This window comes from Accipiter gentilis, chromosome 23 (genome assembly GCF_929443795.1).
Source record: "Accipiter gentilis chromosome 23, bAccGen1.1, whole genome shotgun sequence".
NCBI lineage: Eukaryota > Metazoa > Chordata > Aves > Accipitriformes > Accipitridae > Astur > Astur gentilis.
Genome location: NC_064902.1, coordinates 12,092,325 through 12,118,169, shown reverse-complemented (window position 1 = coordinate 12,118,169; position 25,845 = coordinate 12,092,325). Strand labels below are relative to the sequence as shown.

The 25,845-nt window shown below is 46.7% G+C and overlaps 2 protein-coding genes across 10 annotated transcripts in view; both read right to left on the bottom strand.

Moving 5' to 3' along the window:
• CHCHD6 (coiled-coil-helix-coiled-coil-helix domain containing 6) overlaps nucleotides 1–1,774 on the bottom strand; it is a 115,871-nt gene extending 114,097 nt beyond the window's left edge. For 2 of the 7 annotated variants that reach the window (XR_007509257.1, XR_007509256.1), the window contains exon 1: nucleotides 1,559–1,761. Coding sequence is in view for 5 of the 7 variants with exons in the window: in XM_049826167.1 (XP_049682124.1) it covers nucleotides 1,559–1,759 (201 nt within the window). In the remaining 2 variants the exon portion in view is untranslated. Of the gene's footprint in view, nucleotides 1–1,558 lie in introns of all 7 variants that reach the window. The other 5 variants (XM_049826167.1, XM_049826168.1, XM_049826169.1 and 2 more) reach the window with 5 other exon arrangements.
• A 3,306-nt stretch (nucleotides 1,775–5,080) lies between these two features.
• Nucleotides 5,081–22,649, bottom strand: TPRA1 (transmembrane protein adipocyte associated 1). Of its 3 annotated transcripts, XM_049826162.1 has the most exons (12): nucleotides 22,444–22,647; nucleotides 17,629–17,828; nucleotides 17,344–17,476; nucleotides 17,104–17,151; nucleotides 14,711–14,797; nucleotides 12,993–13,065; nucleotides 11,883–11,962; nucleotides 10,599–10,709; nucleotides 10,115–10,175; nucleotides 8,991–9,093; nucleotides 8,276–8,356; nucleotides 5,081–7,227 (listed from the first exon to the last, which is right to left on the bottom strand). In XM_049826162.1, the coding sequence occupies exons 2-12, from the start codon at nucleotides 17,814–17,816 to the stop codon at nucleotides 6,993–6,995; spliced, it is 1,200 nt and encodes a 399-aa protein (XP_049682119.1). In that variant the 5' UTR covers nucleotides 17,817–17,828; nucleotides 22,444–22,647; the 3' UTR covers nucleotides 5,081–6,992. The 3 variants fall into 3 exon arrangements, with proteins under 3 accessions (XP_049682119.1, XP_049682121.1, XP_049682120.1); XM_049826164.1 differs by lacking the exon at nucleotides 8,276–8,356 and having other exon boundaries at nucleotides 22,444–22,649; XM_049826163.1 differs by lacking the exon at nucleotides 17,104–17,151 and having other exon boundaries at nucleotides 22,444–22,645.
• Nucleotides 22,650–25,845: the final 3,196 nt, after the last annotated feature.

Sequence of the window (25,845 nt, the reverse complement as noted above, 5' to 3'; positions counted from 1 at the left end):
TTAAGATTGACACCTTCCTCCTCCAAGGTCAAAAGTTCTGCGCTGAATGTTCTGGCTCCAGAACAAAACAAAACAAGGTTGTTTCCCCACCTAGGCTGGTCACAGCAGAAGACTTACTTTCAGCTATGCCACTGCTACCCAACTTAACAGCATTTTTAACATCTTCATTATATGTCATCATGCCAAATTCCTGTTTATGGTAACTGTTTTTTAAAAACACAAATCTGTTAAAAGCCAGACTTAGTTAAGGGCAGGCTCAATGGAACTACTTTTATACACATAGCTGCAAAAAACCCAAATAACATCCTTGGTACTAAGAATGGGGAAGGATTATTTTGTTTCACAAAACAAGCAAACAAACAAACAAAAAGAAAAAAGAAAAACTTTGACTTCAGGAAGGCAAACAGAAAGGTCTACAAAGACCACAGCTCACTTAACCTAACCAGCTGTCAGGAGATACATAGGGTGTCTTCATCTTGAGCTCCTGGAGGTCATAAACAGACCGGTAGCAACAAACCCACATCTTCCTCTAGTTCCATCAGCATCTAGTTGATGGCGCTGCTAACTAAATTAAAGCAGCAGAACAAGTTACATCGATGGTAGGTGAGGGGTCCCTGCCTATATCCTGTAAAGAGAAACCAGGCAAGAACAACTTCACCTCCATCAAACAGTTTAAAAAGGAGATTGACACAATCTTAGTTAACTTCTGTCATGTGATTAGTCAAAATGGGAAGAAAATTAAGTAACCACAGCAAAACACACTCTGCAAGCTCATTTCAGACGAATCTTAGGGGAAAACCAGCTAAAAGTATGAAGAAGTGACAGCAATGAAAATGATGGTAGTAATAAAAAAAGCAAACAAACAAACAAATAAAACAAACTCCAAAAAACCTTAAATAACCAATGAAAAATAGGGAGAGAAATCTTGATGGGGGAAAAAAGTGTTCCTTAATGATACCACCCCCACTCTCTAAGGCTTGTTTTCACAACACATACATGCAGATGTCTGATCAAAGTTCAGGAAGCAGCTTTCCACTGCCTCTCCTAGAAACTCCCTTTATCTCACTAAGCCCCACAATCTCTCATCTCCCTGTATGTTCAGGCAGCAGTGCTTTGCCAGGCTCTTGGTATCACTAATAAGTGCAGAGGTATCTCCTCTCGGATGCCCTCAGAGCCAAGCAGTGCCTTCAGCATCAAGCTGCCTGCAAAGCACAAGGCAGGGGCAAGATGGGGTCACCGGGCAGTGAGGAGGGAAAGAGGGTCGAGAGCAGAGTTTGGAAGGGGAAATAAAGGGCTGGTGTGTCACCGCTTAAGAAAAGCCACGCTCAGGCACTCAGCCTCTTTCTCACCACTCTCCAGTCATCCCACTGCCTCCCCAACCCCTACTCCTTCAGCCTTCCAGTTTTTGCCCCCCTTCCTCCTCGCTGGTTTTCCCCACCCACCCCTGTACCACATTCCCCTGCTCTCCCTGCCCAAGCCTGCCACTCCAGCGGGGCCCTCCTCAGCCCAGCTCCCTGCCCTCCTCCCCCGGCCCCAGAACACCCTCGGGCCGCCTCACCCTGATGCCCTGCAGCACCCGGACTTGCTCCCGCTCATCCAGCCCGAAGGAGACCTTCCTGCCGCCGTGGCTGCTCTCGCTGCCCCCCATGCCGGCGGGGCGGGCGCTGGGGACGCCTCTCCCCGCCGCGCCCCCCACTCGCACCGGGCCGCCGCCGCCGCTGCGAAGGGCGCCTCTCCTCTTCCGCCGCCTGGCCAACATACCCGCGCCTCATTGGCGGCCGGCTCCGGGACGACCAATAGCGCGGCGCGGTACTGGCGGCGAGCCGCGGTGCAGCCTGGGGGTTGTAGTCCGCCGCCGGCGGCTGCGCGGGCTGCGGTGCCCGGGTCGCGGGCGGCCTGAGCGGGCCCGGAGAGAGCTGGTCTCCCGGGGAGGTTACCGCTTTGTCCTCACCCCGCCACACACCCGCGGAGGTACCAAAGCGTCTCCGGGCTCACTAGGCTTCCTCCTCCCCTCCTGCGCCAAGGGCTGTGCCCGCCCTCCACACCTCCGCTTCGAACGCAGGATGAAACCACCCCGTAAACGTCAGAATTACCTCAGGAAGAAAACCAAACCACACGTAACCACGCAGAAGATAAGCCAGGATGGCACGAAGCTTATCTCCTAGCTCCAGGACTGAGGAACCATCCAACCATTGTCCATCAGGGAGGGTTCACGGGCTGTCGAGTCCCCGTGGATGTCCAAGGCGATTCCCCCGCGGCAGCAGGGAGACAAAGCATCTCCCAAAGGAGCCGAGCGAGGGCATCCCCCTCACCTCACCAGCAATCCCTCGCCCACCTTCCCACACGCCGTTTCTCTCCATAGTCCTCAGGGGAGCTCACGACCCCAACACGTCAGCTCGCATTTCTCTGGTGATTAAAAACACAATTACAGTCTCCAACCTCTAGTCGATTTTACAGCAGCTGCTCGGTGGGCAGAGTTCACCTCTCTGCTCCTTTCAGCCACCCTGTTCCAGCAAGACCTACTGACTGTGCCGTTACCCGCCGTGACGGGCGTGTGTGGGTCCCGCACGGGTCAGGCCGTTGCAGATAACATCCCCGTTGCCAGGCACGGCTGATCCCCAGCCTAAGCCAAAGGAATGAGAAGATAATGGAACACACAAGCAGCTGGACTAAGAAGCGGCAGCTTTGAAGGATCTTTTCCAAGCAGACCTTCTGCATTCCCAGAAATACAGGCCACATGATGACCTATATAATTTCGTGCATTTGTGACTAGACAGTTAACAAAACCTCAGTATCAACACACTACTTACCTACTTCTTAGCAGCGCATCGGAGCAGTTTTAACTGTTCAATGCTTATTCTTCGCTGCAGTTAATGTGGCAACCACAGCCTGGACTCAGCAGTGGGACTCTGGCCAGCTTTAAGGAGTACTTGGGACTCTGCCCCCCAAGATATCCAGGCCTCTTCTATAGCACGTTCCTAGAAGATGGGAATATTTTTGTTATTTGTGTAATACCTCGTACGCTAGGAACTTGGCCCATTGCTCGAGTTCAAGACAAGGGCCCCGCATCATGGTACCATCAGCTATTTGCACTGCAGTACAGAAACACTGCACGCATCCAGTGCAAGAGCAAAGGTCTGGCTAAAGGCAAACCATGATCCCTCCCAGAACACTCTCACCAGCCTCATTTATTTCTCATCTGCCACCTGCTCACTTCATTTGATGGGACCCAGGTTTTGTACTAAAAAGCCCATGAAGTCATTCCTTATTCACCTCCTCTATCCTCTCAGGGTTTCACAGACCTGCACCGTTGCTCTTCCAGGCTGGCGTGTTCTCAACCATGTAATTACTCCTCCAAAAGTCTTCCCCTAACTTTGAATATTCCTGTCACCCTTCCTTAGGCCTTTTTCAGGTGTAACTCCAGCCAAGTGGTAGGCATCACCTGCAAAGATCCAGGAGGGAGAGTGGGCAAACAAAACTGCCCATCCCACTTACAGCCGTGCCTTCCTGTAATCTCCAGGAGCCTAAGGATGCTCACCAGGGCCCACTACCTGCAGGACACTGATGTGGAAGCAGCCATGATAATGGTGGAGGAGCTGTACAGCAATTTAAATGTCCTCTCCACCTACACAGGAGCAGAGGGTACCATCAGAGTTAACTCCAGTGGTAATACCTCCTAGGGCAAACCCCAGAGGTTTATGCACGGAGCCTGGAAGGAGCTCCAAAAGGTTTTATTGCACAAGGGCAGGACCCAATCCCAAGGTAGAGACAAAGCTCACCCCACTTCCCCAGCCTGTAAACCCCCGCCAAAGAGAACTTGATGGGTGCCGATTACTGCCAGCATGCTTAAGCTATTACTCAGCAGCTATCATGTCCTCCCTGCAGCCAGAAAACTAGTCCTGACACATAGGGCTCATTTCAGAACAAGAAATAAGCAAGAGTCAATTCCAACTTCCACATAAGCCTTTTCCCAAGCAACAAAGATATCCTATAGCAAAGACCCCTGATGCTAGACATGCCCAGGAACAGCAAGATCTAGTTACCAAGAGAAGAGTCAAAGGCTTCACTGACAATTATTTAGACCTGGAGATCACTCTGCAGAGTCATCAGCTGTCCTAGTAATAGGCTTCCAAGAAGGAAAAATCCATCTCTGACAAAAGGACATCATGTTATTCTATTATTATCTGCCATATTTGTTCAGGGATTTAAAAAAAAAATCTGAAAGCTATTTTTTCTCCATAACATGGATCATTTGAGAAAGAAAGTATGACCATTTATGCCAAACAATTTTATTTCTTTATCTTACAAACAAAAATATACATTTATTCTATTATTTTCTCTCTTTTTAACCCCCCCCCCCACATATCACACTTCTGCTCAAGGACCATTTTGAATATGGCCCACAGCATTATATATACATAAAAATACAACAGGAGGAAGGTCAGTCCATGACCTAGCACAGAAGCTCCTCAGCAGCAGAACATGGGGCACTCCAGAAATACCGGAGTCCTGCCAGCAAAGGACAGGATGGACATGTCGACCACCTGCACAGGTGATCCTTCAGCACTGAATTCAGCTGATAAAAAGGCAAACTCATAACCTGCTCTTCACATCACCAAGGAGGGCAGGTAAGTTCCTCTCGGTCAGGGTGTTGAGAGTCAGCAAATACTCCTTGGGACAGAAAAGCAGTTGCTCCTTTATTTCTCAACTGCTTTAAGACCTTCATATCTCTTGGCTCTGTTGAAGGCCCACCAACACCAGGGAAGCTTTGAAGGTTTCCCCACGCTTTCTAACAGCAGCTCAGGGTCAGTGTTGTAAGCAGCAATAGGAGCAGCAGCAGGGAAATTCAGGCACCACATCATCCATTCCTTTTAGAGTAAGCAAACAAGCATGGCTCAGGCCAATTCACAGCAAGTGACAGGAGCATGGAACACTTCTCTAATGCGGCAAGGGCTGACCTGGACAATTGCTTGTCCAGCCTTTGCATAGTCATTGCACAGAGGGGAAATGTGAAAGGCTGTTGAGTTACATGAGACAATTCAGCTCTCGCACATAGACAAAACTTAAGCATTTTTTCCTCAAAAGTAAATTTAAAAAAAAAAAAAAGGGGGCGGGGGGGGTTGTTTGTTTTCAAGGTGCCAGTGCTACTTAGACACCTGCAGGGCAAAGTCCACAGGCAGAACAGAGAGGCTGCATTGCTCATTAACAAAAAAAGATAAGCAAAGGGCCTGCATAGTTTTGGCAACCAATTCAAACTTCATGTTCTTACCCAAACTTTCTTTCCCTATGGTGGGAACACCTGGTAGCAAATGCTTTCCTCTACCTGCTCATGATCCAAACTAACACCTCCATGCTGCACCCTACATGACTACTTCCCAGAAACTTTTACTTCAATATTCTTCAGGAACAGCAGTGAGTTGGGGCAAGAGATTCACACAGTCACCAAATGTTTCAAATTCCCTCTTTCTATCATCCTTACTGGAAAGTTGCTATTGCTTATAGCAGACTTCCACCTACCTGGAGGACTCAGGTAGGAAAGCACCCCCTAAGTGTCCCCTAGAGGAATACACCTCTTCATCCTTGGAAAGCACAGTATGTCCCAGAAACCAGTCTGATGCAGCTTTCAGTTGAACAGTCCCTGGACTGGAACACAAGCCCTTGAAACCGCATGCCAGACAGCTCAGACAACAGTAGTCCCTTTTCCAGCATAGAAGAGGTTAATAAGAAGTTCCAGATAGTCTTTAAATGCATCACACTCCACATGCACATTAAGTATCTTCAACCTATCGAGCCATAAAACCTATTCAGACTAGCAGAAGTCTGGGGATCTGAACTGAAACATAAGAGAAGGACACTGCCAGAGAAACCCATCCATCTCCCACTTGCCTCCCAACTTAGAACACCAGCCAGCTTGATTCTAGCATGCCTATGGTGTTTGAGAGGTTCCAGTCACTAAATACTGACAGCTCAGACTCATCATGGGCTTCTGCTCTGCCTCAAGCACCTGAGCATCTCTGGAGCCTTCATCTGCAGAGTCAGCTTCCTCCTTCACAGCACTCACCAAGACCCTGCCAGAGCCAGGAAGCAGGGTGCAGATGGAAAATGCACTGACCTCACAGGTTTTATTCTTGAAACTCAGCCCTGATTCAGTGTTGTTACTTAGATTTTCCTGTGAACTCAGATGCACAGTAGTACAGCCTCCACAGACTGTTTCACAGCTACTTCAGCTCAGCTAGACAGCAGCACTGTCTGTCCTTCTGCCTCCCTATTGTTCAGTCAGTTCACATCCATACTGCTAGCTACTAGCCCCCCAAAATGCTCCCAGGGCACAAATAACAGTTAATTCCTCTTCATACCTCTCTTCTCCTCCCCACACACTCAGAACACTCCTTTTAACCCCTAGCAATTGCAGTTTATGATTTTCAACAATGTTAGCTGAAAACAGAGATGAGCCCAGCTGACCAGCTTCACTCTTCAGACACTGCTGTCACCACCTATGCTGTTACATTATAACAAGACCCAGGCAACCATGCTGCTTGAAAAAGCCCAGGAAGACTATCTTTAGTTTCAACCACCAAACTCTTTCTATATATGTACAATACAGCAGTTAAATCAAGACCGTCATTCCTAAATGCCATTCCCCTAATTGGCAGACAAGTGCTTTCAGTCATTGAGAAGAAAGAGGTGCCAGTCAAGCCTGTCTTCTGGGTCATATTCACATCTGGAACACGGAGGATCAGGAAGGTTCAGTGTTTATACGTTTATGAACAAAACTGTTCTACATTGTTCTCAGGTAGTGACAGAAAATGTTCTTTCCAACAGGATTTGGGCTGCCAACTTAATTCCACAATAGGTTTTGGAAATCCTAAGGAAGAGAAGAAAGCCATGGCAGATAGCCAAGGACAGATTTCCAATGGACATCCTAACAGCTGTGGTATCAGAAAGTTTGTAAGGAAAGTAAGGAGGCATCATATGAAGTGGGTAGCCCTGCCTTAGGCATTGATGGCTTTCCAGCGGTCACTGTCCATGCTGTTGATGCTGCCCACATGATACGGCATAGAGGCCACATCATCCAGGTAGGCTGTGGTGTCAATCTGAGTGCTCGAGTAGAACCCAGAATCCATTCCTTCCTTCTTGGCAACAGCATAAGGGTGGGGTAGATGCACATCCACATCCTCAGGTTCATCCACCTGACATTTGTAGGAGAAAAGGATCTTCGGTTCAGACCTGGAGTGATTAAAGATTTAAAATACATGCTTAAGCAATGTAGTATCACAGCCACTTATCCTTAACTGAAACTCAGCAGCACTAAGAAATTATGTATTCAGACCCTAAAAACTCTTCACACTAGCTTTCAGTCCTGAAATATACCTAGCAGAGTAATTGCCATAAAGTAATGCTAAATGTAGTTTTGGACTAAGTCACCTAACAGAAATAAAAATGGCAGAATCCTGACTCTAGTGTGGGAAAGGTGTTCTCATCTTTGGGTATTCTGAATTAGTGAGGGCAACAGCATCCAAACACCACTGGACTCCACCGTAGCCTGGTTACTGAAACCAACAGAACTGGAGTCCACCTTAAGTTCTACCTGTGTGCATCAGGAAAACCAAAATAACAAACACTTGTGAATCAGCAGTTTCCATCTCTAACTCCAGACACTGTTCCCTTCTGATTTCAGAAGGCAGCAGAAGCACATTTTGATATTTTAGGAGTACTTTATGTTCTTAGTTATTTTAAAGACTGCTGTTTCTGGCTTATGGACAAAAAAAGCTAAAGCCTACACTAAAACACTCGTTTTTTCTGACCAAGATGCATCTCCTCTGAGTGGCCACACGGTGGCAATCCCGACCCAGGAATCACACTGAGCCCATTGTAGAGTCGTCCTCAGCCAAAGAGTTACCTAACCCCTAGATCCTTTCTACAAACCTGTCCCAGAACCCACCCAGAAGACCATTTAACCTTCCAGGACTCAATCCCTCACTAACCATTTAGTTAACTTCAGCAGAAAAACTTTGTACTAAACAGGATGCAGACAATGAAGAAGTCATCCTCCTAAATGTTTGAGAGGAATATAGCTATCAGCTCTACTTCACATACAGAGGAGTCTTGGATAGAAGCAAGCAGCCCTAGGTCACACAAGAAAAACTTCAAGGCCAGAAATTAAAAACTGTTTCCCTAACTGGCATTCTAGTCACTGCCTTTATTCTACAGACGGGGAAAATTTGAGTGCAAAACAATCAAATGGCAATATAAACTCCTGTTCCTGGCTACTCACCCAAAGAAGCCTTTCAGGAATGCCACATAGATGAGAGGTGCAAAGAAGCTGAAGTAAAGGAACGTGGTAGCATCGACACAGCTGTCAACAGCAAAAGGGAACATGAAGGAATTTAGCACTCAAGCACAATACGGCTGGAGAACACCAGTCATATCCCCCGAGAATAATCCAATTTCCCTCCAGAGTGTCCAAGCAAAGGACAGTAAAAGTCTTGTGCTAAACAAATTCAGACTGATGCAAAGTAACAGTCATTGTCATCAACATGTGTCACTGCTCCAAGACACTCAGAGGGAACCATGCCAAGACCCAAGGTCTGACCAAGAGCACAGCCTCAACGCTTCCAATTTTGACTCAGAAATGACACTGATCCCTGCAGAACAAGACTCCAGACATAAGTAAGGATTATCTCCATGCCATTTCTAGCACTCCTCCCTTATTACCTATGCAACATGAGCCAATGGCCAGTCATCAGCAGACTCAAGCCATTACTCTCACTCACTACCTCAGGACCACTGCAGAGCATGCAGCTCCACAGACCTCTCCACCATGCGTTTCCTGACCACTTAGAGGTCTTTTGGCACAAAACAGAACCAAGAGCTTTACTCCTTCTTAGGAACACAGCACAAGTTTGTTTTCTTGGGAGAGGCAGTGTTGAAGGACACTAAAATGCAACATGAAAAACTGGGCTGCAGGCCTCCTCCCCCAGCATACATACCATAGTCCTTCTATGATATCCACACAGAGAAGGGCACTGCCCAGGCCCTGCACCAGGTTCAGCAGCGCCAGGATTCCAGCATACACATAAAAACTCTTCCTGGCTGTGGGAAAGACATGGACACAGATGAAGCTCAACCTCACATGCATCAGTCCAGTGCAAGTCTGTTTGATGGAGATGGCAAACCCAACAGATGCATCTCACCATCTTGTCTGCTAAAGAGCTCCTGAAGAATTAAGACTGCATTTTCCTGTCCCATGCTGGCAGGACTGATGGAGGTATATACACACACAAGATGGGTTTTGAAAACCCATGGTCATGGCAACACATGCAAACATTTTATAGGCAAGCATCTGGAAACAGTGTCAGTCACATAACTGAATGCAAGAAAAACAAAAAACACCCAGCTAAAGCAGAAGCTGTGCCCTTCCAATGTACAGACTAACAAAACTGCTCAGGAGACCTGGCCAGGAGCAGCTGGGTATGCTGGACACTAGGCAGACGAGGCCCAGGACCACCTGCTTGTGGCATGTGCCACACATATCCACTCCCTCAGGGTAGCCACACATAGATGCCAACACTACTTAGAGAGAGAGCAGCCCAATGCAATTATTTTAGTTACAGCTTCTCTCCCTACTCAAGAACTGCAGATATTCTGCAACAAAGAGAAAAAACAGAGAAGCATCTTAATAAAGTAAATGCCCAGCTAAAAATTATTAAGCAGCTCCCAATTAGCCTTCCTTTCCCAGGGATGACCAGCATGTACACTTTAACATCATACATGCATTTCAGAGGAAGCCACTATTAAGAAGCCATTCCTCATGGCTCTCTGAAGATTATATATTTACATTACATCTGTATCACTAACTGAGCAGTAGATCTTGTTTTCTTAATGTAATTGTTTAGCTACTGAAGGAGCAATGTAATTGCTCTTACTCTGCTCTCCAAAAGGCACAACATACTATTTGTCCAGGGACAACTTATCAGTCCTTTGCCATGTATCTGTACCCTGAGACAGAGGGATGTATCTGCAGCACAACCACATACAAGAACCTCTTACTCCCACCTATGTTTTATCCTGTCAATGTCTCCATCTATACTATGAACACACCACAGTCACTTACAGGGCAAAGAAATCCGGTCTTTCAGAGGAGTTTTTGGAAGAATCACCACCAAGGAATAGACCTGTTGAGACAAAGAACTGTTCCACAGCTGCTCAGCAACTGAACTCAACAATCTTGGCAGGGGTGGTGTGTGGTGTCACACATTCCCTAGATGTCTCGGGACAGAGGCACAGACCCTCCGATATTAAACCCAGTGCAGATGCAAAGGCCCCACACCTCACCCCCATCAGCACAAAAAGGCTGGTCACTGAGAAACAAGGGAGTGAAGAACATCTAAGTTCAGCTGGAATTCAGCTGCCACAGTTTACACCACTCCCACCACACCTTTATTGCTGCAGCTTCCCTGCCTCATGAGAAGCATCAATGCTGCACTATATCAGGCAGTAGGGGGAACTAGGCCTTATTACACACAAATCATCTTCCTTACCCCATTTAGAAAATACAAAGAAGCTATCAGAGTTCGTAACACATGCCTAATACTTACCAGAAAGAAGAAACAGGAGCTGGCAAGCCAGAAGTGTCTCCCTCCATGGCCATAGATATTGAAGTCTTCTGCTGAGAGGTGGGCATCAGGGTACAAGATTTCCAGAGTGCCCTAGGACAGAAGTAGCACCAACATGATTCTGTTATAGGCAGCACCCTCACTAGAGTGGGTGTCTGGACAAGGGAGACTGTATTTAAAGAAGTTCATTCAACAGCTTTCTCTGCCACCTAAGACCCGACCAATGCCCTGCTTAGGCCAAGTTAAGCTCACACAAGAAAAGAAGAAAAAACTGAAGACAAAAAGTAAGGGGAAAAAAGTGCCAGGAATCTGCATCTAAAGGAAACCAGCATCAATGACATTCCAGAAGAGAGACTGAAGGGATAGGGGATGCAAGCAGTTGTCTGAAATAGACTTAAGTTCCATTTCTACCTCTAAAGTAGACCTTTCCTGCTGAAACATCCAGAAAAAAAGCCCCCACTTGTGCAAGAGTTGGGAAAGGACAGTCTCATTCACTTGAATTCCTGAAAAATGTATTGAACAGAAGCTACCATACAGACAGTGGAGAGAGAAAAGTGCTTGTAAGCACTACTGAACCCAGATACAGCTCAACCACTTGATATTAATGAGGCGCCTCCAGCTTTATCATGTGGTAATGATCAGATCACTGCCTCCGCAAGCAAGAGCGTGGTCATGGAACAAAGATCTGTGTGTTATTCTGGCACTGCCAAAAGTACAGAGACACAGGGCTGACCACTTACATACCAAGGAGGAGAATAAACCCAGACACACACTGCATTGTTCACAGAGACGGAGACACAGCTAATAAGCTGAGCTAGCAAGCCAGCTGCTAGTTTGAAGGGAAGCAAGAGCTCTCAGCTCTCAAAGAGTCAGGAGACAAGAGGCCCACTGCACTGCCCTTATCTGGTAAGCACACCTCAGGTCTTTCCACCTAGTTTTCATGGCACTTGAGGCTAGATTCTGAACTTGTGTCTCAGGTGTGAAAAAACTCTCACTACTGTTCCAAGATTCACTAAACAAGGCAATCCTCATTTCATTTCTTCACCTTGGCTGAGCTGTTCACACCATAAAGAGGACAGGAAGATACAGTCTGGTGTATGCTCTGGGGATCCTCATACATGGTGACAAGCATCCAGTCTTCCTCCAGAACCTCATCCAAAGAGCAAAGCTGCCACTTTCCAGATAGGAGTCCCACACCTAACTGCCTAACTCCAAGCAAAGTCGCCTCTTTTGCAAAGACTAAATCTTCTGCTCCAATGTACTCACCTGGGTGACAGAATATGCCAGAGACAGGACTGTAGTAATTGCCAGAACACGTTTAACACTCGACTTGCTCTCCAGGTGACCTGGAATTAAGGAATACAGAAGTGACTCAGGATGTGATCCCAGCCCTGGTAAAAATAATTTCTCTCCAAAACAAATACAGGAAAACATTTTTATTTCCAGAAGCCTTCAAGGGAAAGTTAAAGCTCACTTAACTGCTAGAAACTGCTTCGCTGTTTGGAGTTGAGCCTTTCACAGACAAAATAATACTTAACAAAACAACAGGTTTTACCTTGCTTTCCTCTTGCCCATACTAATATAGAGAAAGTAACTAAGTCCTTCCACTGGGATTACAAAAAAAAAAAGGTCAGGAATTAATCCAGTATCATGTACATTGAGATGTTGTAATGTTTCTTCTCAGGAAAAAAAGTTGATGGGAGAGTAGGTGAGAGCAGGGGAGAAGGGCTTACATAATTTAGAGAAATCTGCACTGGAATATGCTGGAGCAGACAGCCTCCAGAAGCTCCTTCCAACCTAAATTATTCTATGAGCTCCCAAAAGATGAAAGAGCTAGTGCTCAGATGTCCCACTGGCAGATGCAACAGTGATGCCTACCAATCCCTCTCCTCTACTTCTGACCCTCAGGAAGAGGTGCTCCAAACAGCATTTTCACTTGTACAACTGAAAGGTAGAGTTACAGATTGCAGGTGCAGTTAAAAGCATTTGAAGGAAGCCAGGATGGAATCAAACCAACCAAGGAGGGGATAGAAGGACCCCCAAAGAAACCATCTTAAATAAAACAGGGTTGAAGCAAAGATCAGACTGTTGATCTTTGCGTAAGTCATCTTCACCTAAGCTGTACACACCTTCAGCACATGCATTCAGGACAAATAAAGCACATATAAACCCTGAAATCACACAAGCCATAGATCTGCAAATATAATCAGGCTTTCAGCCATTTCTAATTAAAAATCCCCAATTTGTCCTTTGTTTTTATTCTAGAGCTCCTTCACTTTATAGACTCAGCACCTTTACAAACTTACAGATGCAGCCTCTGTGTAAAGAAAGGGAATAGGAAACATTCAAAGCACTCAAAAACCTCCTGACACATACCAAAGGCAAGGCCTAGAATCACCACACTGAGTTCAATCGCCAGAAGGAAGAACCTTGTGATCTCCCACAGGATCTGAGGGATAACAGAAACCAGACAAGCATGATTAGATGGAGCCAGGAACCAGCTGGAAATTAATACAGCAAAACTCCACTCTCTGCTCCAGGAGATGGCAGCCTCTGAATGAAGCAGGTCATTTCCACAAACCCTCCTCATCCTTTGTAGGGATACTAATTATATGCTTGTTCCAAGCCCTGTCCATGCTTGTGAAACAGAACAGTTGTGTGGGAGCAAGCAAATAGCATGACTACAGAGAGAGGAAGTTACCATAGTTTGCCACACTTGAGGATCTGTCGCTTGTCTTGGATGTGTTCTTTCTGCTGTACTCCCAAGGAGCACAAACCAAAGACCACCTCAAAAGTATATTAAACAGGGCCAGTTCTTAACACAGTAGATTCTGCAGCACAGCTATGACTGGACAAACTCAGTATTCTGCACTCCTCCAAAGCTACTGGTCCCTAAATCTGAAGTATATTTAATTCTAAAGCCCTCCCCACTTCCAGCTTTTTATTTTCATTCCCATGATTTATTTGGTGAAACAAGACCAAAAAAACCAGCAGGTGAGACAACTTTCCAGGTAGTCATGGAACAAATGAATGTCAAACCTAGAACAAGAACCCAGATTCTGGCTTATTATTTCCTCTGAACACTGAATGACACTTTCTCTTGAGGATACACAATATTTTAAGAGGCATTTGATGAGACACTTCTAATCTCAGAAAATACACAGTGTGTGTGAGTATATATATATATATACACACACATATGAATGAGAGGAAACATAATAGACATGATAGAACGTGTGTTTACAGGAAAAATTGACAGAGTATCTGTCTTACTGCATGACTTCCCAGCAAGGTGCACTTAGCAGCAACACCAGGATAGCTGAAGAAAAGCACCTTCTCACCTCTTCTCCATTATTCAAGTCCTGGACCTACATCTATTCAACAAAGGCGAATGGAAATGCTACAAACATTCAGCCACTCACAAGCAGCAGTCAATTACAATGCTTTGACAGGCAATATTAAAGGGAAAAGCAAAAGAACCACACTGATCCCAGAGAATAAAGCCAGAAGACCTGTAGTCTGTGGGTGGCTCATCTTCCTCTAACAGCCCAAGAACTACAGAGCTTTTTGGTTTAGGTAATATTCTGCTACAAGTCAAATGACTACAGAGGAACAGCATGTACAAAGCTATTTCCTGTTTGCTGAGAGTTCACCCTGTGCTCAGATTGGCTGCAAGGACGTTCAGACATCAGTCTCAAAAGGGAATTCAGTTTTATTTGCTTTCAATACAAAAGAATTAAATATTTTTCAAAGAGCCACTCAAATATTGCAAGACTAACAAAGGGCAGGTCTTGCCTATCCACTAAAGGTATCTGAATGTTTAGCTCTTGCAAAGCAGTGTCATTCCATCCCTGCAACAGGAAAGTTTTGCTGCTACTATTTGTGTGTCTATTTTAGGAAGTCCATTGTTTTACAGCCCTGGATGTTGTGATCATTTAGATACAGCTATTAGCACAGGATTCCATAGTACACACAGATATGAGTACTGCAAAAACAACACATTCTTCTTGTATGCACATCAAAAGGAAGCCGTAGCAGATTGCTGTGATCAGAACTGCACAAAGCAGAGCCTCCAAAATCAGTGTTGTACCTACCTTATCAGCAACTGTGGCAGCATCAGAGGCACTCACAGTCATGGAGACAACAGCACGGGCAATACCAACTAAAGCCACCACAAATACCTACACAAAAAGATACCAAAAGTGAACTCATGTGAAAAGGCACATATGCAGTAGTGACCAGAAACCCTTTTGGAATACCATTTCCAGGTCAGCTTTCAAGCCTGATAATGTGTACCAAGGATTTCCTGTAGCAGATTAGAGTTAATTTGCCGAAGAAGATTCCTCAGGCCTGTTAGATGTAGGAGTACTGGCTTAGAATTTAGGGAGAACAAGTTTCCTCAACTGTCAGATTAAACAGCTCTGAAGATGTCTCATTCACTCCTTAGAACAGTATCTTTACAGGCAAGCAGTCTTCCCACCCTTCAGTCCACTGGGGCAGGGGAAGAGAAAAACCAAAGAAAAAAACATATCCCTCCAAATTACAAGATCAAGTGCTTGGTATGGCTGAATAAACCAATCGCATCAGATAACAGAAGCCACTCGATATCAACTACCACACTTAAGATCTGTGATAAAACTGAAATCTGCAGTTCTCTCACTCAACACTGACAATGCTCAGGAATGCAGAGGAAAAGAGTCAGCTGCAGCCAACAGCTTTAAAACATCTTACCCTGCTGCACAGTGCAACATAGAGATACCCAAGTCAGTTCATGTACCATTTAAGCATGACAGCATGGAGCTCAGCAAGGCTAATTTACCAACTCCTGTGCTGTCACAGCCATACAATGCAATTAAGGACTCAGTTGGATATACCTACCCTCTGCTGTGCAGACTTACCCTCTAAGAAAGCAGATTTTTCCAGATAAAATTCTCCAAGTCACCAGCTAATTCTAATGATGCAGGTATGAGACAGCTAAATCTATCAGAGAACAAAAAGAGTCCAAGATGATTCTAAGGTGGTTGGAGAATGGAAATGACCAATAAGCCACCTACAGCTGAATATTTCCTCCTTAGAGGAAGATGGGATGCAAATGGCATGAAAGAAGAATAATACAACACTCCCTCCTGGGACAGAAAACTCTGGGACAAAGCACTGACAAAAAAGAATGGTCCCCGAGTATAATGGTGTTCTAGAGCAGCAACAACTCATTGGAGAAGAAAACACACCCTTTTTGCTTCCTCTCTAAGTAGGCAGAGACTCTTCCCAATCTATTAACTTTGCTTTAATCACTGACTCCACAAGAAAGCATTCCTTCAAGACATGACAAACAGCCGTTTAAAAGGAAATGCTCACAGAACACACTTCCATGCTCATTTCCCAATAACATACTCTAGAAGATCAAACTGAATGAAAGCATTTTCCTCTAAGGCTGTTTCATCACTTTCCATTTCTCACTCTGTTTCGAAAAAGTCAACAGCATAAAGTCAGTTCACTTTTTTCTTCCCTTTGGTTTATCAGGAGTTTTGCTTTTCAAAGCCTTTTGCATGACCTTTCTACTGAGCCATGTGCATTACTGGAAGCATAAAGGAAGATTTAAATACAGACTGGAAATTGCTGGTAGTATTTTTAAAAGTTTGGAGCATTTGTGTGCACAGCTGGTTATCCAAAACTGTGCACAAGCCCAGTACCCACACTCCAGGCCTGACAGAGCTAACAAGGCTTCCCACCAAAGATTCAGTTGAGGCTACTAGCTCAGATTTGGTTTTGATGCTGCTTGGGTTTTGGCCATGCCAGTACCCGTATGCAGCCCAAAGAAGGATGCCTCCCATCTAACCCAATTCAAACACACATTTACTTCTACAACCCGTACTAATCTAACTGAGGAAGAGCCAGCACATTATGCTACACACTGAGGCAAGGCAAGATCTCAAAAAGCACCAATGATAAAGCTTCTGAATGGTACCTGTAAACAAATTCAGGTAGGTCCTTAGGTGCATCTACCATGCCCTGTGAGCAATATCACAGATAATAGGTATGATGTTCAGACATTACTAACAAGACTACCTTAATGTGATCAAAAGCTGCCTGTGCCTTTTGAAACTGGGCAGAAGAGAACAGACAAGAACTTAGATGTTTGAGAACTGTAACTGTACTGCCTGTATATTCTGTTTCCACCTTAAGAAGTATCAAGAACATCATCAAGTCAGCCACCACTTTGATATGATGGGAAAGAAACTAAGGGGGTTGGGTTTCTACATTCCTGGACTAATCAGAACCCTATCACATCAGTATTTTCTACGGCAGATGACCAAGCTTTTCAACAGCTTCGCACAAATTAGTCTCCAGTGTTTCACTTTCACTACCTCAGCGAGAAGCTGGTTTTGTGTCACATGCTACTTACTACAAGGAGCAAGGAAAGTTTAAGATACTAGATTCCAAGACAACAAAGCAACAAAAGAAAAAAGGAAAAGAAAAAAAAAATCACCACAGGAGAACAAAATCCACTCAAATCCAGCAGGTATGGTCCAAGAATCTGTGAAAAGCAGAATTCAGACAGTGAAAAAAAATATCTGTCTACTTCTTGTAGTACATCTTCAACTAAAAATAGATTTTATCCCTGCGAGATCTGGTCTAGGCTCTCTCTCCACTAGTTCAGTGATATTGTTCATGAGTGGTAATAAAAAAACACTCACTCATCAGTTCAAAAGCACAGAGTGGTACTCACTAGTATGTAGAATGTAGTGAAGATTGGGCTGGAAGTGACCCGGATTTTGGCCCTGGCAGAGGGCAGCTTCCAGAGAAGAAACATAAAGAAAAGCACATTGGGAACCAGGAGCAGAAGATCCCAGTAGCGGACTCTGCAAAAAGTAAATAAAACAGGTTTTTTTCCTGTTCTTCAACATCTAGAAGGGAAGGCACCAGCCCCAGTCCCTTCTCAACCAAAATCTGAGAAAGCAAGCTCCTTCCCCTGGCCCAGGGTCAGACCATGGTCTCATTTCCTCCGTCTCACCTGGACTTCCCAATGTCCTCATAGAGCAACAACAGGCACTTGTGCGGCACAGTGATGTTGGTGTCATTAATTGCCTGCGTTGTTGTCGGGGACAAAGTTGTCACATTATCCAGTGCTGTCACCAGGGCAGTCGAATGCGTGATGTTGTCAGACGCGGAGAATCTCACAGACATCACGGACTGGAACATCCTGCCTTCCTTCTGGTCCAGGTCAAACACAGCACAAGGCAACCACAGCAGAGACAAAAAGCAACATTAAATCAGTTGTGAGTCAGAGCTAAAAAAACACATCCCTGCCATTAGGCCCCTGCACAACTGCTTCCTGCTTGTTACAGCAAATTATCATCATCTGAAAGACTGCATTACACAATGAAATGCCACCTGCGCTTACTATGTACATAGCCATTAGGGTGAACAGTACAAAAACACTATCTTGTATCAGAGTAACAAGCACCTTCAAAATAGTTAAATACTATGTTGGATTAAATTTTGTGATTTTTCTGATCTTTGGCAGATTCACAGAAGCAATCAAGACTCAGCAGCAATATATGGCATCATCAGATGGAGACAGAAACCCTGCTATACCAGAGCATTAATTATCATTCTAGCTCCCAAGATCAAGAAGTTAATCAATGATTTTATTTCAACTCCTGCAAAGAGAAAATGAAGGCCCCTACCTAAAACCTATTGCTGTTCCCAAGCCTGCAGTCTGGGAGCAGAGAAAGCCTCACATACTTCTACCTAAAGGGACTGTACAGACTCTTTATCTTCCAAAACCAACACTGGCAAAAGCCAAGATTCAGCATTTTTCTCCTAACCCTCTGCAAGACACCAGAACTATTCTGATTTTAAGCACAACAGTAAGGCTGTGAAAAGACAGTGCCTAAAACCCCATTGGCATAAAGTTCTCCAGTTTTTTTACATCCACCAGTCTCAATTGCATTGCCCTTCTCAGACATGGATCAGCATTGTCACTGGTAGTTTACAAACCCAAAACCAGACACAGTCCTATCTAATGGGTTTCCTAAGGTCAAACTCTCAGGCAGCAGAGTGCTGTGGTCAGAATCAGAAGAATCTTGGCACTGTTCTTTCACCTGCCCTACCTTACACCTCTCCTGTCTCTCAGAAAGATGAGAAGACAGAACTTGCCATTCCCCTGATGGAACTTCTTTGTACTGCCTTCCCTGAGAGAAGTCACATTTTTTCCACCATCTGTCCATCCCCCAGGCCCTACACTGCTGCGATATTAACTGTCCCTCCAGAAGTTAAAGGGAAATTCTGCTCTGCCATCCATAAAACTTCATGTCCATGCCAACTGGCTTTGGCAGAAACCATACCAGCAGCAGTTTATCCCTCTGTTGGTTCTACAATCACCTTGGACGCTTAAGTGGACTATGTCACACAGTACTTCAGATCAGGATTTAGTATATACCAGAGTTTTGACCCAATTTACATTACTAAGCCTGCTCCTGATTCAATGTATCACCTTGTGCAAATTCTCTCCTCTTCTCACCCTAAAACAGCTACCCTCACCCTTAAGGCACTTGACTAGCTATGACCTGAATAAAAACACAAGGTCCTATCACCTCTCCTGGCACTCCCCAAAGAAAAGGTCACAGACAACACACAGATTCAAAAACAACAAAAAAAAATAATCTATGGCATCTTCAAGATGCACATTGCCAGAGACAGCACTCTAGCAGTCTGTGTGCTATAGTTAATCCAGGATTTATCTCAAAAAAATTCTCCCTGTTTGACTTTAGCCCTGGCTGGCATGGCAAAAACTGACAGTCTCCATGAGAGGATTCAGAAGACATTTTCCCTGCAAGGTTCTGGGTGATTCACAACTCAGAAAGAATCAGCACAGCTTTGTGTCATCTGTCGAGCTTTCAGAGTTCAGTAGCACCTTCCCCACAAACTGCTCAAGACTGTCAGCCACAGACTCTTCTTTCTTTTCAGAGGCTGACACTCTTCCCAGGTCTTCTGAGGGGTAAGGGGATCATCCCACTCTCCGCTAACAAACCCTCCCTTTGACTCATCCATGTGACAGATACTCATTGACCTGGGATTTTTCTTTTGCGACTGCCGTATGCTGTGCTGCACAAGAGACATCACATTAAATAAACACACGCAGACCTGGAAAGATCAACTTTGTGCTGAGCCGGCAAAATCTGTGCCAAAAAAATCCTAGTTCTAGTAGAGGTTCCAGCAAACAACCTTCACATTCCAGACTTATCCCTAGAAGTGTCCTCTCTTCCCTCCAGCTTCTCACTTCTCTGAATTGACACTGTTGAGAATGATTTTCTCTTAATAATTTTGCTCCATTCTCTTCCTATGAAACAGCTCTGCATCTCAGTAGCAGCAAGGACAAGTATGTTCACATTTGCCAACGCAGAAAAAAAAATCTTTAAAAAGCTGGGAAAGGGAGAAAAATCTCACAGAGCATGGGTAGTATGACATTATCAACAGCAAACCATCACACCCTTATAATATCTCTTCAGGGACAAAGAATTTGATCTGCCTGTCCCACTGAAAAGAGCTCAGGTATAAAGCTGTGAGAGAATTACATGGGAAAAACATCTTCTTTATAAAAAAACCAAACAGGCTCCATTCTTTTTCCCTAGAAGTCACCACTATCACACAACAGAAGCGAGCTGCTGATAAGGAGAGGAGTTGGCCACATGTAACTGAAGTCCAGTCACGAGGTTTCAAAGGGCAAAGCAGAATCAAGCTTACCTCTCAGACAGGCTGCTAGCTATGGCCTGGTATTAGTATCCTATACTTCCTCCTGAGGTGGAGTATACACAAAGGCAGAGCAACAGAACATCCAACACAACAAGAAAGGGCAGCCAAAGCTATCAGCCAGACAGCACAATCGTCATGCTTTTCTAATAGCAAAGGCCTACAGCAAGGATGAGGAGAACTGGCCCGTTCCTGTCGAAATCACCAGCAAAAATTCCATGGCAAGATGACCAGGAACTGATGGCAAGGATCCGGCTAGGCTTCGTCATCCCTGGCAACACTGCTCCTTACAGCACACTGTCCAAACCCTTGCCCTGTCTAGTCCAAAACAAATCCAGTCAGCTGAGCATACCCAAGAGATCACTCACCACGCCCTGCCTCCATGGGGCTGTTCACTTCAGCCAGCCCAACCTATGCAGTGGGCATAAAATCGCCCTGTAGCCACGTAAAAGGAAACCAGTACAGCAGTCCTGGTCTCCCTTTTTCTTCTAGCAGGCAGTTCTATTCACCATACACCAGAAAACAAAATAAAATGGTTTTCTACACTACAGCTGAAGTCAAGCTGACTTGGCAGAGGCCTATTCCTCTGTCCAGGCGCTGGACTCGTAAGTTGCATTCAGATCAAGAACAGCTGCATGACTCAGAGGTTGCTGTGACAGAGTGCTGGGGAAGCCTCAGATGCACCTTGAGTGAAAATGATTGCCTCTCGCTGAGGGGATGTTTTTCTTGATTCATGGCATCGTAACCATATCAGAGCTCAGTGAAATTCCAGGCTCAAATCACTGGCAATCCTCTGTGCTCTCAAAGCCCAACCACATAAAGGTGAATTACACACTACCAGAGTTTCAGCTCAAATAAAAAAATTAAAGTTTTCTTCCTTTCTGAAAACAGTATCAGAAAATCTTGCCAAGTACAGATCATACTAGAGCTAAGATTGCTCCTTAAAGCACTGTACTTGTAGAAGAAAAAACTGCACTGTCCAGAACCCTTTTTAAATACAACTGTTACTTCAATAACTTCAATGCTTAAAAAGAAGAAAACACCTTTTTTTCTTCTCTTCCTTTTTAAGATGGCACTTCAAACCTCACTCTTGGTCACAACAGTTGCATATTGCATTTCACCCTTAGAACGCACAAGAAAAGGATTTTCTACCAGTGATCAAGGACCTCTCTTTCCTCCAAGTTTCATTCTCACACCTCTTTCTGAATTAAACTCAAAAAGAAAGGAACTGCAACGCTAAAACCAACCAAATAAAAATACCAAAAGTATCAACAATAACGCAAAACCATCAGACAGAGAAGCCCAGTTCAGGGACGTCTTCCAGAAAGAAGTACCGTAAGTTTTTTGTTGTTTTGTTTCGGTTTTGGTTTTTTTTCCTCTAGAAGGCGGGCGCACAGACAACAAGCAAGAAGGCGGCAAGAGAAGCAAAGTAGCAGTACAGGGCCACCTCCTTCTACGCTGGCAAGGAAGCATTGCCTATCTTAAAGGCTGCCAAAGGAACCAGAGAGCTGGAGAAACAAACTCTTAAGTTACTTTCTACCCTTTAGGCTAGGCAAAGGTGCCTCTGGACGCTGCCGCCATAGGAGGGCTCCCCGTCAGCAAAGGGAGCATAAATCTGCCTCTCAGGCACCCGCTGAAGTGTTGGCAAAGGGCAGGGCAGAAACCCGGAGAGCGGCGAGGTCTACCCAGGCCGCCGGTAACCTCCGAGCCCATACCGACCGTAACCGAAGAACCGCAGCGCCCCAGGCAAGGCACGAAGCTTCTCTTCCTGCCGGACTCCCCATATGCAAAAAAAAAGGGCAGCCGGGTAGCGAGGGCCGGGCTGCCAAAGCCTGACAGGTACGCTCAGGCTCCCCTCTCACCCGGGGGCGACTGCCGGAGGTCGGCGGCCCCGCGGGGCCTCGCGCCGCCGCGGAGCGCGGCCCCGCCGCTCACCTCAGAGGGCCGCGGCCCCCCACCCCGCCCTGCCCCGCAGCCAGACGCTGCCGCCGGGACCGGCCCCGCCGCCCCGGGCTGAGGTGCCCGGCGCCCCTCCCTGTAAGCCCCCCCCGCCCGGCGCCGGCCCCGCTCCTACCCGCCGCCGGCCCGGCCCGGCCCTGCCTCCCCGGCGAACGGCGCTCAGTCGCGGGGGCCCAGCCCCGCCATCCCAGGCCCCGGCCCCGCCGCTCCCCTCAGCCAGGGAGCGTCGCTGAAGAGCGGCTCAAAACAGAGCGGCAGGGCACGCGGCCCGCCAGAGCCAGGGCAGACGCCTTTTCGGCCGGGCCCAGCGGCGCTATTGAGAGAGGGTCCCCAAGAGGGGTGCCGCTTAGGCCAATCAGGGACCAAGCGGAGAGAGCCTCTGTCAAAAAGGCCAAAAGAAATAGGGCCGCGAGCCAATGGGAACGGGCGGGAGGCGGGACTCGAGGGGCGGGCCTGCCGCGCTTTAAAGGTGCTCTGTCCCAGTCCGTCCATCTGCGGGACGGCGAGCAGAGGGCTGCCTTGGAGGCAGCCGTCACCGCCGGGGCGATGAACCCCCTCCCCGAGCCTGTCCTGAAACAGGTGGGAGTTACAAAACCTCCCCATGAGCCCCAGCGCTGAACTGCGCTGCCTGGAGGCCAGGTCTACTCCGGCCGCTCTCCTCACGCACTGTCCTGGGCTGGGCAGGGGTCCCCATCCACCCCCCAGGCTGGGCTGGGGCTCACCCACCTCCCTGTGGGATGCCCGCGGCCCTCGGCTGCCAGCACGCTGCGCCCCGGCCTGCCCTCGCACCTCCTCGCCACACGGGAGCCGTGGCATCAGCAGCTTGCCCAGGGCCTGCCAGGCCCTGCCGCCATCTTGGCATGGAGCGAGGGGCAGCGGGCCTGGGCCTGACCAAGCAGGATCCTGTCCTCGCCGCGGGCAGGAGGTGTTCGACGCTGCCTGTAGCGTGCGGGCTCTTGTCTTTTACAGCCCGATCGTATCTTCCAGGCCGGCCCGCACAACCCAACGTCACAGCCAACGGCGGAGGCTTGTGTGATCCAGCATCCGTGTTGTCGCACGCCTCCAAGGCAAGGAGAAATAGGCTGCTTCTGTAGAGGAATTATTGATTGCAAGGCAGGGGAGTTAATGATTTTCTTCCGCGGCCCGAATCCTATAATCAAGTCCCTGCAGGGGAGAATGATTAACAACCTGGGGAGTTTGGCTTTTAAGGAAAGTCTAAGGCTGACCAAACTAACCTGGCGTAGCTTGGACAATGGCAGCTAAAGGGAAACACGGTAAATAATTAGCAGGATTTGAAGGTGCAAATAGCAGGCAAAGAAAAGAGAAGTTTAGTATAGTAAACAGGGAAATAAATGGGACAAATGAGCCAAGATTTAAAAAGGAAATTAAAGGAAATAGCTGGCTAAATATCAGCAGGTTATTCTCAGCAGTAAGAGCTGTCTGACTGTGAACAGTTTCAAGGGGGATGCTTGTTATCTGCGTCATTTCAAGGACTGGAGGATAAATTCTGGCATGGTTTTCTAACTGTGGTTCACCTGGGGCCCTAGGAATTGCTTCTATAGGAATACAAGGCTTTTGCTAAGCTGAAATTTGCTGTACAAAGCCTATACCTTTTTAGAAGATCCCTACATTGATCAAGTTTGCTCTAGCAAACAGCACATACAGAGTGTTTCAGGCCCACCCCACACATAGATCTTTTCCAACTTAAGTCTGCTTGATTGTCCTCGAGCTTAATTTTCCAGCTTCGCTGCAGCAAGCCTTGTGGAGGGGATGTACCCTGAGACTGTGTTGCCTGCCTCAGCCCTATTCCTCTGATTTTCCACTGGGTTAAAACAGGTTTTTATGCTGGTGTCATGCCTTTGGAATGACATCTGGAGAAGCCGGTCCTTAGCTTGTCTCTTCTCATGCTGTTGTTCAGGTTAATGGTATGTTGCAATATTTTGACATGTTCTATTTATGGATCTAGGCTCAAAGGCTCAGCAGGCACCAACATCTCTGAGTTATAGAAGGGACACTTCTGTTCAAAGAGAAGTGGAGTGCTTCTGCCTAAAAAGTGCCTTGGTAACAGCCAGGAGTAAAATCCATGTCTTCTCACTTGTAGCCTCAGGCGCTAACTAATTGAACATGTTACCTCCCACATAACTGTGTCAGAAGAAGAGATTTTGCTTTCCAATCCACCTGCTCTTTCCATCTGATTCACTCTAAGGCTAGAGCGCAGCACTGGAGACACCAGATCCAAAAGCTGTCTCAGGCAGAAGACTGCTGGGTGCCACTGCAAGGACCATGACACTTCAGATCCTGCCTTCCTCACTGCTTATGTGAAACAGAGAAGGTGGGGAATCCACACGTATCGTTCCTTTCTATTGACAAGCCATGCCTTTCAGCCCAAACGTGGTGTGTGCAAATGTAACTCTGCTCTTTCCACCTCCAAAGACTGCCCTAGCTCCTTAACTGCACATGTCCTCCCACTTCAGGTGAGAACCGCTGCTCTCTGTGTCATCTCTTCCACCCAGTGCATAAAGATGGCAGAGCTCAGTCCCTTTGTCCTCGCTGTGCCTTGGTGTTGCCAGACTGAAGCAAGACAAGACATGATATTTAGCAGCCTTGGTATAACCTTGAGGGCCCCAAGGAAAGCTGGCACTTGGTGCTGTACCTGCTGCAGTCTGCTGTCCTTTGGCAAGCTCACCTGACTTGCAGGCATCAGAGGTGGAAAGTGCAGTCATGGTTTCCAGGACAGCATTACACCTTCATATCATCACCAAAATCCACTCTTCTAGGACATTTTATCTCTAAAGTACTCTTCCAGCTTTTATTAGATCAGTCTACTAGACAGGGGATTACTTATCGTCTGAAACTGCTTTGCTGTTCAGATGCTGAGCAACTGCAGAGAGAGATGTGCCTGTCTTGTTTCAGAGCTGCTCTACCAACCTACTGACTTCTAGTATCAGGCATAAATCTGCACCACTCTGCCATTCTTTTCACAGGGCTCCTCCTGTGCTGTTAAGGCACCAGTCTGCAAAATCCTAGTGGCATGTTTTGATATTCAGGAGTTTGGTGCTCAGCGGAGTTCACTCCAGGGGGCAGTCTGGGCCCTGTCTGCATCTCAGCCCTCTTGCATGTTCCAGTGCATCATCTCTAGCACAGCAGAAGAAGCCCTGTCCCATGCGTGGTGGCCACCTGACTTTAGGGGTGGTTTTAGCCGCCCAACCTCAGCCCTTCTCAAAGAGACTGAGCACCTCAGCTCAACAGGACCACTTGTAGCTGGCACCCAAAGAGAGCACTGAAAACATGGACATGGTGCATGGTCTTCTGGGAAGGACAGACAGAAAAGCTGTCTGTCCATCCAGCTGTCCAGTGCCTGCAGAGACAGTGGCACCCTGTGGTGAGACTGGTTCATCACAGCGTGTTACGTAGGCCTTGTCACACAACACCCCCTTACACAGGTCCTGGGCTGCCTTCCTTTAAGCCATGTGGTCTATAGAAGGCTACGGTGGGGGGCATCTCTTGAGGGATCCCT